An 18,284-nucleotide genomic window follows, 5' to 3' on the forward strand; every position below is an offset into this window, starting at 1 on the left:
TGCGGTGTGTCAGCGGGGAGAAGGGGGGGTCGAGCTTCCCTGCGCTCCCATTGTCAGCCGCTCTCCCGAGCGCGGCTTGAGCCGGTGTCCCCGGTGTGGCTCCATATGCGCGGGGAGCGCGGGGCCGCCGCCGCCGCCGCGCCCGCCCCTACCGCCCGGGACCCGCCCGCCGCGCGGGGCAAAGGGGCTCCCGCCCGCCCCGGCCCCTGCCCCCGGCCCGCGCCGCCGCCCGCCGCCGCCGCCCGCATCATGCCGCCCCCCCGCCCGCACGCCACTCGCGCCCGGGGGCTGCCTCCTTTTCCGGCCCGCGGCGTGTGCGTGAGAGGGGCTTGAAGTTGCCCCGGCGGCGGCGGCGGAGAGGCGGGGGGCCGGGGAGGTTGCGCCGGCGGCGGCGGGGCGCGGCGGGGCGCGGCGGGGCGCGGAGCCCACCCCATCACCTGTTACCTCCGCTCCCCAGGTTGCCTGAAGTTCCCCGGCGGCGCCCGGCAGGACGGGGAGCGCCGCGGCTCCGGCTCGCAGGGACCCTACAGTGGCTGCTGCAGCATGGGCTGGCTCAGGGGGATTGCCTTGCTTTCCTTGGGAGTATTACTAGCAGGAAGAGTGAACTGCCAGCATGTGAAGAATAACGTGCCAAGGCTCAAATTATCCTATAAAGGTAAGTCTGTTGTTCTCGGTCTTATTCCCGGCTTGCCTCAAAACCTCTCCTGCTCTGCCCCGTCGCTGCCTCCCCTCCCCACCTTCCTCCCTGGTTTTCCCCATCTTCCAAAAGGGGGAAACTGGCATTAGGAGGAATTTCTAAGGAAAAGACTTATAAAAGCCCCTTCGTGCTACGGGCGGTACCACGCAGTTTAAACACAGACAAAGAAGAGTTAGTTGCATTTGCAGACAAGGACTCCGGATCGTGCTGATCCGTGGAGGATTTTTTTTTTCAGTTTTGGGCTATTTCACCGGACTTTACTCTTTAAAACGATGAGACGTGCTTGGCCACCCAGCTAATCTCTCCCGTGCTGGGCATGTCGCGCAGCCCCGATACCGGGTCTCCTTCAAACACCGTGGAATAAATGAGGATTTCTATTTTCCCTTTTTTAGGCATGAAGTGGTTAATTCTCGAGTCATGAATATTCAGTTTGTACGAATCTGACAATCAGATGCCTAACATAAGCAGTAGATGGTGGGTTTGCCAAGAAACTATAAACTGAAAGGAACAGATCAGTCCAGAAAAGGAGGAAAGGACTGTTATGCACTAGAAAATGCTGCCTATGTATGTTTAAGGCAGTGCAATTTATTTGAACTGGGATTGTTTTCGGTGTAGTCTCATGTATTCCATTAGAGATCACTTGGAAGGCGTAACTGAAGAGAGCGAACTGTGAGATTACGTTTATGTTTGAAATTGTGTAATGCCACTCACACTGCAATTGTCAGTAATTAACTTTTGTATAACACTGCCAGTATTAAAGGAGGACTCTGAAGTAGGCAAACTGTTCTATCTGCATAGTTCTTCTCTAAGTACATTTGCAGAAGGATTCACCAAATCTGGAGACTTGTAACTGGGGAAGAAGTTTAAAATATAAGAGCTGTAGAGTGTTATTTCTAAAAGGGAGATGTAGACATCCATGTATCTCTCTATATACATGTTTCACTGAAGAGCTTCCTTCTCACAAATCTCAGATTATTGAAGGTTGAGAGAAGGCGCAGCAGTTACGGTTCTGAAGGAAGGGAGGAAAAGTAACACACTGCTTTTACCATGGAAAGAGAGGGAACATGTGTGTGCATGCCTGGTCATAGCTGTCAATCTCATCTTACAGTACAGTGCTAATACATCTCTTGCCAGTAGAAATGCATTTTCCAGTTTTTTTTCACCTTTCTCGTGCTGCAGCAAAGAGGGAGGAAAGTCCTCTCTGTTTCAATGTCAGGCGTCATCTTCACACTCCAGAGGAAAAAAGAAAGATGTTAAACACCTGCAAAACTTGGATGCAGTGTGTGAAATAAACGCGTGTGCAGGGTTTTATTGAAGAACACTTCTATGCATGTTTGTGTGTGTTTAAACTTGAAAAGATATGTAAGGAAAGAACACTTTAAGCTGTTCAGAATCTGTTAATTGAGTTTTCATAAGAAAAGGCATTAGTATTTAACACAAAGTTGATTATTTTGAATGATGGATTCTGAAGAAATCTTCTACCATTACTCCATGTCATGTCAAAAAACTCATTAAAACCTTAATTGCTTCCAAACTTTTACAATCATACTGAAACTCAGATGAGTGTATAGAAGCATGAATGCTATAAAAATATCCTGTAAAGCGGTTTAAGGGCTAATTAATTATTGTTTATTTTTTTTTCCACCCTCTTAAAGTTTATTGGTGGCTCAAGTCTGCTACCCCTGCTCATACTGACTGAATTCACAGAAACTAATTTGAAACTGAATGATAGTGATTTTCTCTTTTTCTTTTTTTTTTTCCCCCCATTTTCTTTTTTCACCCCCTGGTACTATATCCTTATACAATTTAGCAACACTTTGCTACTCTGCTGGTTGGTTATTTTCCAGCTCTGCTCTTTTTTTTTTTTTTTGGAGAAAGGGTCTCATTTTCTTTTTTTTTTTTTTTTTAATATATCAGACATAAATTTTAATATACAGTCAGTTCTATATGAGCAAAACAGGAAACTGAAAGGAACATTGATGCTGTTTTTGTAGTTGGCAGATCATTGTGACAAGAAAACGAGTTCAAGTGTTGAGCAGCCCTGTTTCCTATCTGTCAAAGTAAATGCATGGTTAATTCAAAGCAAGTTAAAAGTCTGAATACTTACAGGAGTTCACACCTTGGTCTTTGATTCACATACTTGACTTAAAACATGTGTAACCCTAAAAATCAGATCAGACTGCTCACATGCTTAATGTTAAATACCAGTGTAAATGCCTGGCCGGTCAAGAGGAGCGTGTTGCCCGTGCTGACACATTGATCCCTAAGTATGGGGATGCCATTATTCATGAGGGAAGACTAAGTCTTATCAGGTGGTGCTATTCCAGACAGATTTTGCTTCCAGCAGAGTATTTTATGCACAGATCAATGTGAACACCTTAAGTAGGAACAGACTTAAAAGATGTAGGTATTAAAAATATGTCTTTTAGGCACTGACTGAATACCTGACTAATGCTAATATCTATCTCTCAGGGTATACCTCATTGCTGTGTGACTATGTGATATTATATGATTCATCTCTACCCAAACTGCTTGCAGTTAGAAAAAGAAGCTCCCCAGTTACTTACCCATTCTGCCTCTCCATAAAGAGCTGTGGTTGAGTAAAATAAACTTATGATATGAAGTGACTTCTCTTTCCAGTGACTGTCATTGTACTTTCTTTTAACATCATGCTTGTTTTTTGCCTAAACAAATACCTTGGAGCTAATTGTTAGTGCTTTATTTCAAAAGAAAAGCAAGGATGTATTTTAACTTCTTGTTTTTCTCGACTAATTAGATGTCAAACATGGTTAAAAAGCTCAGGCATTTTGTTGGAAAGTTAGCAAAATGAGTCATGAAGGGTTAAATCCCTGCCAACCTTGATTTCCTATGGTCACTTGTTTTCAAAGGTCCAGTGTTAGCTGTGCCATTTCCCAGGTTGCTGGACAGAAGTTTTGATGAACTCTTATTCTTGTTTCCTCTTAACTTCTTGTCACACAGTCTTGCAATAGATTAGAAGCATCCTATGGGGCATGTTGCAGATAGGAAGCGGAAGTGTATAAATGCATGTATTAAGGCCACATCTGCAGTCTGAAAAGGTTCTGTTTATGGTAAAACAGAGTTCTGGTTATTTGGTTTATATCACCTTGATTTCAGTGGCATATTAAAAGACGGAAATTTGAGGAGAGCACTTGGGAAATCCTTGTCCAGCTGGAATCTGTGGGGAAACTCCTGTTCAGTAGCATCAGGGTTTTGCTCTATTTCAAAGTTTCCAAGCATTTTCATCTTCACTCATGGATTGCAAAGGTTTTGCACAGGTAATGTTTATATCCTTATTTCAGTCAAAGGGAATGAATATGATTGAAGGCCTGATCCAAAGTTCATTGAGGTCAGTAAGTTGTGGATGTGGTAAAACCAGCTGTAAAAACTGAAAGCTCGCTTAAGCCCTTCAACCTCTGAGATCTTCTTTTTGCGTCCTTCAAAGATGTTGTGTCCTTATGGTAAAGTAACAAGGAACATCACTGTTGATATGTCAAAAGTAAAGGAATCTTTCCTTGAAGAATATAAGGGTCTTGTTGTTGGTCTTCGTTAGTTTGTTTATTTGGGGGTATTTTGTGTTTTGCTTTTTTAATCTCATTGGCTTCAATTTCAGTGTCAGTTTTAAGTCTTTATAGTGTGTCATTAGGTCACAGATTCTGTTCAGAAAACTTCTCTTGAGCACAAAGTTCTTGGAAAGATGGTGATCAAGTTGAGTGTGTCAAGTTTAAAACAATAAATATAGTCTTAGCTCCAGATGGATTTCTTGTCTCGTTTATTGTTTCCTATTTTCTTTTGCTGTCCTCCTCATGGGGAGGTAATGGCACATAAGATAGAACCAGCTACAGTAACCTTTCAATATAAACATATAAGTCTAAAGAAAGAGAGAGTTTCCATTAACAATTCTTTGATTTACAGATTTTTCCTAAGGCATCCCCGATTTTTGTCTCCACAGGAGTAAATCTTGTAAACCCAACTTTCTCAAACCCATCTGTCGCATCCTATTTCTCAATTGAAAATTACTAAATGCTGTAAGTATGTTTTGTTAAGAGTACATGTGTGGTTCTCTTTTGTTATTGTTGCTCAATTGGATACATATTACTTGAGAATAAGTAACTGGAAAAGCATTGCACACAGATTTAACTCCATTACTTTCTGGCTCCAATTCAAGCCATATTAAAAATAAGTGTCTTGTTTAAAGTTGCAGCGACAGTGAGAACTTCTCCATCCTTGATGTGCAGTTGATTTACAGTTTTATATTATGGATTTTGATCCAAATGAAAACCTGGCCGTAGTGAAAGTAATGGTAAAACTTTTGTCCTTTTCAATCTGGCCAACATGCCATGACAAGGGAGGAATGACACCGCACTGAATTACCTGTACGTACACTCATGTAAATATGATACTGGGCTTGTAGTTTGTTGACCCAGTCTGGTTGTAGTTGATGACCTGCTGGTGGGTTTAATTGTGGTTTTTCCTTTCCATCAAACTCTATAACTCACAATTCAATACTTCCACAAATATTGGGAAAACAGGACAAGTGGGAGAAGTAAATTAGGAGAGAAATATTGGCAAGGGTGCCTGTCTCTCTTGAGCTGGGACCAGTATTAGAGTTTGTCTCGGATTTCAAGGTATCTGACAAATCCTTTTGCATAAAACTGTGTTGTAAGTCTACCGTACGAAGGAAGAACCTCTCCAATAAGCCTAAAAAGGAGAGAAGGGTAGCCCAGACTTAAGATGAAGACTGTTAAGGAAGGCAAACCAGTGATGTTTGCAGTCTAGGCATGGGTTTGTAACACACTGCAGCTTCTACTGCTCCTGATGGCACGGCTCCAGCACTCTCAGACCTCACTGTTCAGTCCGTTCAGGAGGCAATGAAGATGTTTGATACAGCCATAGCCTCTTCATCCTTTTGCACCCAACTGATGAGTCCTCCAGAGAAGATCTGTCTGTTGGTCTTTATAATATTGGTTGGGTGGGGTCTTCATGAGACTTGAGAATTGTCAGGGGAGAGGGCAGGACTACCCTGCCTGCCCCAGAGCCTGACAGGAGAGAGAAGCTGATGACGGAAGTGCTTAAGCTCAGATCTTGCCTATATAGGGAAATTTTCAGCTAGCTAATTAGGGCCTGAGACAGGCAGTGTAATTGGAACAAGGAGGGTGAAAACCTAGCCCAACATTCTCATTTTGTGTTTCCAGCTATCCCATTTAATTCCAATGGAAAAAGCAGTTTTTGGATTACAGAGCCTCCCTTTTCTAAGAAGCTGGAGTTCTCTATAATTATTTGTGCTGTATGGTTTGCAAATGCCTAAATTATTTTTTTATGGAAGGTGCTGTATTGACAGCAGTGGAAACTCTCTTGCTGTGGACAAGGTGTGCAGCACTTACTATTAGTTACAGCATCGTTAATACTCTAACCTAGTGAGGAATTTAGACATCCATAGTTACACTGAGCTCAGTGGATCTGCTGTGAAGTCTGCCTTAAAATTTACTTCTGTGCATGAAGTTTTTTGATCTGGACTGACGTACTTACCTGTTTATGGTTTATTCAGGTGTGTATTTATTCTGTAACGCAGAGCAAAACAATATTTAAATAAGAAACCCAGTCTTTGCAGGCCACTACAATGTAAATGGGTTGTTTATGGTAATCTCTCTGGTGTGTGCCTCTGTATGTATAGAAAGCATTTACATGGAGTTCCACCAGAGAATAAACCACTAAATTATTTGTATTTTTAACTCTTTCTTTTTGCTTGGAAGTGTTTTTCACTTTTGATTTAGTGCATTGCTGTCCTCTGTTCCTTTTAATCTGGTTTTGGTTTGCCTTTCATCGATTCGGCATACAGCCTTTAATGCCCACAGATGCTGCTAGAGGGACATCTTTATTATTTACTTCCTCTGGCCTACAGCCTTTTTTTCTCATGTGCATACCTGGAACACTGCAATGGAAGCACGAGCAATACAGAGTTGCTCCAGTATTTTGAACATTTTCTACATCAGCTGGAGCCTGACTTGACCCTAGTTCAGTTTGAAGCAAAGCCACATCTTCACCTGAGGCGGTGCATGAGTGACCGAGAAGAAAACAAATTCTTCTAAGCGGTGTCAATGCTTGTGACATTTTCCAGTTGTTTGAAAGCTAAAAAGGGTAAAATTGTCTTCAGGCTCCCACGTGCTTATTTTTAAGCAAATGTGTGGGGTGGACCCTGGCAGCTCTATGTCAAAGTTTTAAATGGAAGTCCTGTAGCTTGTCCTGGTGCTCTTGTTAATTAAGGTTAAATGTGAAAGTTGCTGCTGGTGCTGGTGGGCAATTCAGCGAATTCCTTCCCTTGCAGGATTAAAGCTCCCTTCAGGAATGTCTGCAAGTTCATGGTCCTCCCACATACAGCCTTCATATAGGTTAGCTGCTCTCTTCCAGCAACAGCTGTGGATGGTGAGAATAACTGTGGGGATAGTACATTTACTTGACTTTTCCTGTTTTTTTGCAAGAGGGATGGTGCCCCAATGTACAAGAGAAAAAAGGATGGCCACAGCTGTTGAGAGCATCAGAAATCTTAAAGAGTGCTGTAGCCTTTTCTCCTGCACCACAGGAGGTCCTCTGTGGTGTCTTTGACTGACATAGTCAGCCACATTAGGCTCTTTTTACTGTCAGTGCTAGGAGAGGTGCCTCCAGAGAGCTAATCTTGGGTTAGGCAGACTGAATGAGACTTTAAGGGTGCTCATCGCTTTTCAGTGACTAAAAGGAGTTAAGCGTCTTGTTCATTCATTTAGTTTCTTTTTTTTCCTGGGAGGGTATCAAAAGAAGGTACCAATTAAATGCTATGGAAAAAAATCGGCTGTATTCTGATCCAAAGCATCCTAATTTAAGAAACAGTTTCACTTAAATGAGTATTTAAAGTTGTATAAAAATCCAGCTGATTAAACTTATGTACGCTGTCAGTGTCTGTGATCTTGAGGTCACCTGTGACTATCTACATTTGCATGAAACTCCCAGTTATAGCAAGAAATATGCAGTATGACTATATTCTTCATATTCTTTAAACAATTACCTATCTATCTTATATCTCACATTTCCCATGACTCTTCTCCTTAATAAGCTCATCCCAAATCCAGTGACACATGCTGGAAGTGGCTGTCTGGGGCTGCAGAGCTTGACTAATTTAATAGCTTAATCAGTCAGAGCTTTCAATAAGCTGTCCCCTGGCAAGCTCTGTTACTTTCTGAATGTTTCTATACTTTAAAAGAAGAATGTATTCAAGATTCAATTTCATATAGCATGGTTTGCAAATAAAAATGCATATGTATATGTGCAACTCAGAGGAGAGGTGCCTTGACCCTGATTCGCCCTTTTTTTCAGCTGAACTATTTCAATATTGAGAGCAGAATGAAACCTAATTTAGGTTCATTTCTAAAAAATCTATATAGACTTACAGTTTGGGGGATTCTTTTCTCACTTTGGGGATTACAGTTTGCCCTTGAGCTAGACACATCTACTGCAACCCCTGAAATGCGTGAGCACGAGTCTACTTTATGTCACATCTTGTTTTCACCCTTCGCTGTTTTATAACCAAACACAGTAAAGTCACGAGTACTTGCCATTCTTCTAATGTTTTAAAGTCGTTTGACATTTGTTAGGCTGCCTGCTTATCTCTCCAGCTGGATGTTGCAGAAACTTTAGAAGTGAGCAGTCAAAATTCTCATCTTTTATAAATACTTTCGTGCAAAGTTGGATCTTGCAGGAAACAATCTGAAGAATGAAGTAGTTATTTACTTTCAACTAACTTGTGGAAGGAGGAAAAAGAAAGCTCTCCTTTACTCTCCACTTTAATGAAGTAAAAGCTCATGTTGATTCTGACAGCCCCTCTTGGCTCCTTTTGAAATTCCAGCCTTGTGTGAGAAAAGGACACAAAAAAGCTCTGTGAGATAATTTAAAGGATTTAGAGCTGCCTTTCAAGGGGGAGGGGTTGGTGGCCTTTTCTAGAAGCAACAGATGATAAATACAGCTCACAAGCATCCAAAAGAGCTGCAGAGAGTGCAGGGTACAGCTTTCATCACCAGCTGACACTGGAATGGCAATAGCTTTCCTTTGCTAGACATAGATCTCACTCCTGGCCAAGGCACGGAGTAAGGTCTCTTAGAATGAAGTCGTGGTTTCATGGTGTTAATATTACTTTTTTTTTTTTCCTTTATGGCTTTCCCAGTGCAACTTTACTACTTTTGCATGAATGTATAGTCTGAAATGGTTCTGACACCTGATGAAGCTCTTTTTCTCTAAACACAGTAAGGATCATATCAGCGACAATGAGTGTTGCTCTCTTGTATGAAGGCCAACTTGGTCTCCTCTCTATTGTTCTAGGTCCTATATAAGGTCTTCATTCTGCTAGGCCCATGTGATGAATGCTAGTTCCTGCTGAGTGATCAGAGGGACAGAAATGATATCTGGGTATCTGAGAAAGAAAACCTTATCTTCTAGATGGCTTTTTTTCCCTCATATTCCCTTGATATAGCAGTGGCTATATCAAAACTTCTTGCCCTGATGGCCTTGCAGACAACAATATAAATGTGTGCCTGAGCTACCTGCAAATTGCATAGTTAGGAAATTGCTTTATTTCTAAATTGCAGCTCTTCCAATATGTATCTGAGTCCACCCACAAAGTGAATATTTAGATATACAGGAGGTTATGATAACATCTTCAGAGTGTTCTAGTTGGCACTTCTTTGAAATATCCTAAACATTAGTGAAGAGTATTTGCAGAATGATGGCTGTGCAGTTATCAGTGTGGGAAGACCCCATCCATACTGCTGCTCTAAATATGTATCTTCAGTCGTTTGTACTCTAGCCATAAAAGCTGACCTCTAGCAAGCAGGCAAGATTTCATTTCAAGTGAAGAGATTCAGGAATCTGTTAAATTTGAAAGAAAATTCCTCATAGCTCTTTTTAAATGAGTGTTATGAAATAATAATAAAGTATATAGTGAAAATTTTGTATTTTCTCTGCAGCCTGGAGTATTGAGATCAAGATTAACATAAATTTCTAATTCTCCTTTTTTTAGATTTTGTTTCCCATCTGTGATGGAACTGTAATCCACTGGGAATTCTTCTTCCTTTTCTGGCATCCTTTTACAATTTTGTGTCTTTCATCATTCTTTTAATCCCCACTGGAACTCACACTCTTTACTGGACAACAGTCATGCAAATTAGGGACGTTTTGTTACCCTCTCCTACAAACAGGGGTTGGAGGTTAACAGAAACCCAGCACCACAGCTGATGATGTACAGGAAGTCTGTACTGTAATGGGAATCAAAGGAAGTACCATAAATGTGAAATCCTGTTAATTCCTTGGTTCTTCTGTGTCAGCTTCTTCACCTGTAAAGTGGTATTAAGTGATCTCACGAGGAATTGCTTGAGGCCAGAGAATTGCCATGCTTATTCAGAGCTGCATCCTACTCTCAGAATAATCCCATTAATGTGTATATTCACAGTTCAGTCAGAGCTTATTTTTGATCAACATACAAAGGCCTTACAGGTACTTTAAAGTGATTATAATAATTATATTCACAGCTGTGTATGCCTGTGACATGAAACACATGCCTATTACCCAGAAAGCATATCTAATTTAATTCCATTTGTATATTCTAAGGGATTCTGTACCCTTTACAATGTTTTTTGGAGTATCCACCTCTATTTCACGCTAAATACACTGTGAAGGTGATTATAAAAGTCTCTGGAGAAGAAGAACCTTTGTTCTTCTTGTTTAGTTTTAAGTTCTTTGTTCCTTGTTTAGTCTTTTCAATACTCTCTACCAAAGGTGCTTGAGTACTTGCAAGATCCTGGCTTATTTCTCTGAGTTTAAGATAGGGTTCTCTTTATTTCTAAACATAGCTGATAATCACATTTTAAAATTCAGAAGGGGTTAAAAAAATGTGTTTGGGGTTTGTTTTTTTTTTTTTTCCCTTGTGCTTAGCAGACAAAACTAAAACCCTCACTTGGGCATTTCCTCCCCTTTGCACTCAGCCTGAACATACCTTATCAGGTCCCTGGTGTTTAATACTCTGCCCCTATAAGCGTATGTTTTCCTTCCCAACAGATTCTGGAAATAAAACTTGTGTTTCTTTTTGCACACAGCCCTTTTTCTGTCTTTCTCTACCCAAAATGCTTCCCAACCTTCTCCAGGGTGAGGGCAGCTTTTCTTAGACACTTAGGGAAATATTCATTAATCAGTTCAGTCAGTTCTAATTGCCTATCATTTGTGACTCACTCACTGGAAAACTGTTGCTTGACAGCCCTGGTTCAAACCTAATAATGAGGATTAACTGCTATAATAAAATCAGAAGTGGAATTCTGCATCTCCTAAGATTCACATCCTCATTCCTAAAATAAGTAAGAAAGCACCTGTTCCCTTCATCAGCCTGGCCCTTGTGAAAGTAAAATTGGCTGTTTCATGTATTCCACATACCTCAAATGCAGCATTTAAATATTACCTTCAGTGAATTAACTTCAGCATTTTTTTTTCTTTGCTTTTATACTTCCCCATGCCATTTACATGATGTAATGGCTGTTTTGAATAACATTCTTTTTCCGTAATAAAGCACTGGATTTCATGCTATTAGTTAAGAAATACAGAGCAAATTTAAGATTTTGTATGATTTTTGGTGTACCTTTGAACTTCCGGCACAAGTTTATAGTTTCACTTGTTAGGCTACAGTGTCTTATTTGACCACATGCTACATATTTTTCTGGCAGTTTTGCTGGTACTAGAAGAGCTAAGTCCAGTTCTTGAGGCTGGCAAGCAGACCAACAGAGACTAATGTAAAAGGTCCCTTTTACTGGAGTAAAGAAGCTTTTTAATTTGTCTTCAAAGACAGCAGTATCAAGTGTCATAAGTATTATCATTCTATATTAGAAATTTTAAGCTATCTAGTGTAAAGCAAGTGTAACTTCATTAAATGACTGTGACTGCAGTGATTCATGTTTAGATCACTGATGTTGCTAATTGACATTGCACCAAAGGGACTGAGGACAAGACTGAGCAATGCAACTTCTAGTTTTTTAACACGATTTCCATAGCTGAGACCATAAACAGACTTTTAAGGTCATTTCTCATAACTGCCACTGCCTTAGAAACAAATTCTATCAGCATATAGGAATATGGCAAACACAGAATTTTGTTTCAATGTAGGTTCACCCCCATTATTGTGCACAGAAAATATTTTACCTTATGCCAGACATATGGAAGTGATCAATGTATGTAAATTACATAAGAAGAGGTGAAATAACAGCTTTTTAGGCTAGGAAATGTCTCTTGTTTCTGGTTATAAGACACTGAAACCACACCAGAAAATGAAAGCTTGGGCCTTAAGTCAAGTTTTCCTTTAAAATAACAACTGGGGAGAGGGTAGAGTAGCAATGATTTTTGATAATCACCATGAAAGCACAGTATTGTCCTGAGCTGAACCACTCAGTCTCTTGGACACCAGGGTTTAAGATGCAATTGCTTACATGTGTGAGGCCAGACCATGAACCTGTTCTATGCAAAGGTGAATTGTTCTGCAACTCACTGTGCTCAGTAGTACAAGTCAAGTGTCCTCAAACATGGGGTTTAACAGGCAGGGCAGCTTAAGTGTCTTCTATTTATTTTCCTCCCCTGATGTCATGGCATGCCCATGGTGCAGTGATTTTAACCTACTCTAAAATTCAGGGGGTTTGAGGAGCTGAGTTATTTTCTAGGGTTCTGAGTGACCAAGGGAGGAAAAAGAAAGAGCTTAAGTCTGCTCTGCCTTTCAAATTGTTTGTAAAACTATTGTACCCCAGGTGGTCTCTAAGAAATCAATACTTATTTTGCTACCAGAATGCATTCACTATGATCCCAACATTTTCCATTGCAAGAAATTTAGATTTTATTTTTTATTTTTTTTTTTCATGTTCAGTATTGCTGAGTAAGAAACTAATCTAGAGCCTGGCAGGGTTTTAATCTAAGGCATTGTCATATCTTTCATTCTGAGTTGAAAAATGGTCAGATCACTGGGTTTCATAAATGTGTGGAAAGCTGTAAAAGCTGCTATTTGCATGTGAATGGTCAGCTGAGGTAGGAAGGGAGATAGATATGTAAATAATTCTGGCAAAGATCATTGCATTTCAAAGTGCTGTGAAAAGCAGCACCATAAAACTTTAACCTATTCACAGGTATGAAAACTCCCATGCCTTAAATAGATCTGGCGTAATAATGACCACTTGGGGAAAAATGAATCTTAAAAAGCAATATCAGGTCTCCCACTACAATACATTTTCTATTTCTTTTAATATTTCAAAAAAAAAGATAAGCTAGAAAAGCTTATCCTGCTCCCCCAGAGGAGGGGGAAAGAAAAAAAGGCAAAGAAAAAAAGAGCACAGGATCTAAGCAGTAAGCAGATGTAGACCTTCAGTGAAAGTCTGGCAGACAAGTGTGATAGGAGTGGAAGAAATGTAAAGGATTTGAGTATTATTCTGCATTATGTCAGTATCTGACCCAGGAGGCACCCAAAATAATCATTACTTTAATCTTCCATACAAACTGCTCAACATTTCAGTATTCTGCTGAACTGTTGTACTTCAGTATGTGCTCAACTAGGTAGAATGGGGGAATGTTTTAGTTTAAAACTAAATGTATCCTTCAAAAGGTACAGCATCATGCATCCAAAAAGGCAAAAAAATGAAAGTAAACAACAGAAAAATGAGGACCACAGAGTAAAATAAAAATCTTAATAGGCTTTGAGCCAGACAGTTTTCTACTTTTTTTTATTGTACTTCGTGTCTGCTTAGATAGAATTGTCATGTATATATATGGAGAAAGATTTACTAAGCCATTTATGCCTGAAGCAGCTCCAGAAAGTATGATTAGGCAGGGGCAAGGACCAGAAAATGTTTCCAAAGTGAAGTTCACCTCCAGAGGTGATGTAGATTATATACCTACCCCTTAATCATGAAATAATGTGGAACTATTGCTGTAGGTTACGAGTGTAATTTCCCCCAGTATTGTTTTGTAGCTTCCTTGCACTTACCTCAGAATACCATGATGTATTTCATTCTAACTTCATAATTTGGTAAATAGCTTGTATCACTCCTGTAACCATTTACAGCACACATTTTCTTCCTCAAAAAGCTTCTGCACGCTAATTTGATCTGGTTACATTATGCTGAAAGTAACTCACGAAGTTAAATGCAATTTCATTCACTGAATTTATAAAGGAAAATTACTCAAAGGCTCTGGGATTTGCTCAGTCACACTAATATTCCTGTAATGAAATGTGATTTGTCTTGGTATTTACCAGGAGATTAAAAATGAAATAAAAAGGACTGATTTTACAAACTACTAGTCACATGAGCAGTCCCATTAATTTCAATGTAGATGGCAGTCGTGGCGTGAAGTGCCCTTTTGGGAGGTTATACAAGTTCTTCCTCACTTATGAAATAATAAACTAACAGAACCACACAATTGTAAGGATCACTTGAGATTTTTGAGCTCTGCCCAGTTAATGGGAATCAACGAGTCAAAAAAAAAAAAGCTTTTCAAAATACTGTTCTGTTCACAAATGAAAGTTTTCATTCAGTAACAGTCCCTCTTGATCTTGCTTATCCCAGTGATCCACTGTGCTCTACACATCGTCTGTCTGTGTTTTATTGCATCCTCATGTCCAGTAGGCTACAATGTCAACTGAAGCCACTACAAAAGACCCTCACTCAGTGTGGTGGATCTTTGAGTCCTTTTGAGTGTGTGCATCAATATAAAATTTGATAAGATATTTTTAAATGCCAAGCAAATTTAAACTGATTTTTCGACCAAAGGAGTGTCATATCTTATCCCAGCCCTCTCCCATTTTCCCTGTTAACAGGTCTTTCCATTAAAACCTTCTGTGCAGGCCATCTGTGTGAATGTTACATAGAGCACACATTAGACACAAATCAGCCTTGAAGCAATTCCTCTGATTCAAGCACAGTAACTTTAGATAATTAATAGTGCAATGTTGGAATAGAGTTTCAATAACCATTCCCATATCTATCAGAAAGGGGCACACACAGCATTGTGGAAACTTTTATCCCCTACTGGAGTGTAACTTATTAACTGTAGCCACAGCTCCAGGCACTTTGAGTGAAAGCTGCTACTGCCTGCTTCTCACATGAGTTCATTGGAGAGGGCCCAGGAGATCTCCCCACAGCAGGAGGCTCCAGAGCTGCTTTCCTGCCACTCCAGATAGCTGCTAACACTAGCAGGAGAGTAAGGAATCCCTGCTCCTTTTCAAACATCAGTCTGACAAAGTGGGACAGCAAGCACGGGGCCATGTGCTCCCTCGCCCCAGACAACTTGTCAATGGGCTCTCAGTGGGTCTTTGCAAAACAGCAAGAGGAATCTCAAATTGCAGCCACTCAGATGTAGCCACTTGTGGAGACACTTCTATTACCCTAAAATTTATTATGGCCTGTGTCACATGTGAAGAAAATGCAGAAAGTCCCAAATGCAGTAGAGGGTGGTGGGGCAATAAAATTTTTCACATTTTATGATAGGTGTACATTTAAACAAGGAAGGAAAAAGAATGTTTTCTATTAAAAATAGGAGCGGAAACCATTTGTGGCATAAAATCCGATAGGAAACACATTTGCACTACTTCTGATTATGGTGCAGTTGGCTGTGAAAAACTTCAGTAGGCTGTAAAGGGCATCAATTTAATTAATTTGAGCTGTTACTTAAACTATGGTAGCAATCAGAGAACAACCCACAGAGTAACTCATGAGTAAACAAGTCTATGATGTCTTGGAACAGAGGTATCCTACCACTTCTCTAGTGCTGGCCAAAGATAGTCTTGAAAGGTAGAAATTGTATTGTATATTGACATATATACAACAGATTTATATATAAAGAAGGCCACTTACTGTAAGAAAGTCTCTGAGCCTGTTCAAGTGATAACTAAAGGACACAGAGACATCAGCCATCTATACAAAATTGCCAGCCAGTGGCAGGGTACCTGGAGTGTAAATGCAGCAGAGGAAACTCCTTCACTTGCTTTGTCCTACTAAGATCAGAAGCTGTCTCCCACTGACTAGCCTTCCAAAGGTATTTTTTGAGTCTGCCTAAGATCAACCTGTCCCTCTGTGAAGTCAACCTGAGGGAAGAAACTTCTCAAACTCCCTGAATTCTGAAAGTATCCTTAGGTGCATGCATGCATTTACCTACATAACGTATACTAATATGAAGCTATTTGCACACCCATACTCAGACCAGATCCGTAAGCAATGCAAAATTGCACCACACCCTGCTGCAAGTTATTTTTAGCTGTTCCTCAATGTAAATGTCTAATTCAAAATTAAGTTTCAAAATAATGAATGATGTGTTTTGTGTTGCAGTGAGTATAAATGTTTGCGTTGTGTAGTGGGTGATTTAAGCATGAAAGGTCTTGCATTCCTAAATCTATTACAGAATGTGGGTGGGAGGTGGATCTTTTCTCCTTTGCTCATACCAGGAAACAAAGAATGAATGAATATTTGTCATGATGTTTCGTCAAGACAGTGTTAACATTAATTGAAGGTACACGTGTATGTTGTGGAGAGAATGACAGCTTACTTACAGTAAAAATTTCTGAAAACTGGAACATTGGCTTTTAGTATTTGTGCAGGGTGTTAGTGTTGATGTTGAAACTACCCAAACAGGAGCCTTCTGCAGTAGTCAGTCAAGTAGGCCAGATATGGAGGAGAACAAATGCTATTAAAAAAATCCCCCAAAAAGAGCAACAAAAAAACCCTCAACAAAAATCCAAAACCCAACCCCCCAAAAAAAAACAAAACAAAACAAAAAAACACCAAAAACCTAGTACAGTTTTCTTCAGCTCTGACATACAGAACTATGTCTCCTCCTGTCCTCATGTTCTCTCTTTAGCTGCCCATGGCTGGTCTTCGGTAGTCACTGTGTTAGACTGTCTTCTGGCCCATCTGGATCTTACTGGTTTTACATTCCATCTCCAAGATCAGCCTGGAGATGTCTCCACCAGTCTCAGGCTTCATGCTCAGTCCTGCCCCTGGGACAAGGTGATTCCCATGTATACCTCCTAAGGAGCAGTTATAAGAAAGAAATAAGAAATAAGGAAGAAGAAATAATAAGAAATGAAGGGTTGTGTTTTTTTTTTTTTTTTTTTTAGCAGTGTCTCTGTGTCTTGAACTGGAAATGGAATGGAATTTTATCCTTACGTGCATGCAAAAAAACCCCGAAACAGTGCAAAATAAACCCCCAACAACAATAAAAACCCCAAGCAGAGCTATTTCTAGTAAAAACATTACTCATACTAGTATCATAGCCCTGACTTTACATTTATTGGCATATATGCAAACTTATAAAGCTGTGTGGATGTTTGCCATATGCAAATCCATCCACCCATAAATCAGTGTACAGACTGGAGACTGCACAGCTGAAGTGACTGTAATGGTAAATGAAACCTTTCACCGCCAGGTCAAATTCAGTTCAGCATATGTGGTAAATGAAAAAGAACTATCATACAGGAATTGATCTGTGGCATGTGTGAAATGAGTGACTGACCAGTTCATGCTGTTTACCACCAGAATTGGCACCCCAGGTTTAAGCTGGCAAATATGTCAGAGCTGAGCTGCGATGGCAAAGAGCTGAAACAACCTGGCTGATGAACATTCCCTTTGAGTCATGCATAAACAAAGAATTTGCCTTATGGGACTGTCTGGTAGTATATTACAAGGATTAAGCAGGGGTTTTCCATCAAAATGAATTGTCAATGAAAAAGGAAGTTTCCATTTAATCAAAGTTTTCCACCAGTTCTGTCCAAATGAAAACATTTTGGACTGTTGTGCTGATATAAGGCACATAATATAGTATTCATATGACACTAACCTCTGTGTGCTCAGGGTTTGTAAGAGCTTTGTGGTTTTTTTTGCTGCTTTCTTCCTCATTCTTTCCTGCACAGGACCATAACTCTTACTAAAATGCGTGAGAGTATTCAGCTATTAGCATAAGGCTTATGTGATAACAGGGAGCATGAAACATATAGCCCAGTCTGAAATTCTGGACAACAGGTCTGCATCAGGGTTGAGGCACATTTATCCTTTGTATAAGACGCAGTTCACTGTCAGAGGACAGCATTTCCAGTCTTCTTGATTTGGGGATATGACTTGACCATGACTGGGCTGTGGAATATAAGCAGTGTTTTTCCCTATTAAAGCCTAAGAAAGGTGGGCACCCAGACGAGAACAGACATAGATAAAATGATCAAAAGCAAAAGTTGTGCATGCCTATTTTTTTAATTTTTTTTTTTTTTTAAGTCGTTACTCTATGAAAAGTTAAGCATTTTGCCTGTTTGTCTTAATTTGAAAACAGATGTTGGAATACTGTAATTTCCCTGGAGAAAAAAAATTCCTTGCTTTTCTCAGCTTTACTTATTCCTGCTATGAAACTGTGTTGTGCCAGAAAAACAGTGCTTCTTAAAGCTCCTGTGTGATTTGTGAAGCTCCAAACCATCTTGACATATACCATTATGTGCTAATGTCAAAACATAGTCCTCAGCATGTACTGCAGCAAAACCAACATTACA

The 18,284-nt window shown here is 40.0% G+C and overlaps 1 protein-coding gene across 3 annotated transcripts in view; it reads left to right on the forward strand.

Moving 5' to 3' along the window:
* Window positions 1-224: 224 nt before the first annotated feature.
* The window catches only part of SEMA3A (semaphorin 3A), a 170,464-nt gene continuing 152,404 nt past the window's right edge, over window positions 225-18,284 (forward strand). For 2 of the 3 annotated variants that reach the window (XM_062631971.1, XM_062631973.1), the window contains exon 1: window positions 329-655. In XM_062631971.1, coding sequence (XP_062487955.1) covers window positions 544-655 — 112 coding nt within the window. In that variant the 5' untranslated portion in view covers window positions 329-543. The other variant, XM_062631972.1, reaches the window with a different exon arrangement.

This window comes from Pezoporus occidentalis, unplaced genomic scaffold (assembly GCF_034315485.1).
Source record: "Pezoporus occidentalis ecotype Australia unplaced genomic scaffold, CSIRO_AGI_Poc_V1 ctg38, whole genome shotgun sequence".
NCBI classification, from domain to species: domain Eukaryota; kingdom Metazoa; phylum Chordata; class Aves; order Psittaciformes; family Psittacidae; genus Pezoporus; species Pezoporus occidentalis.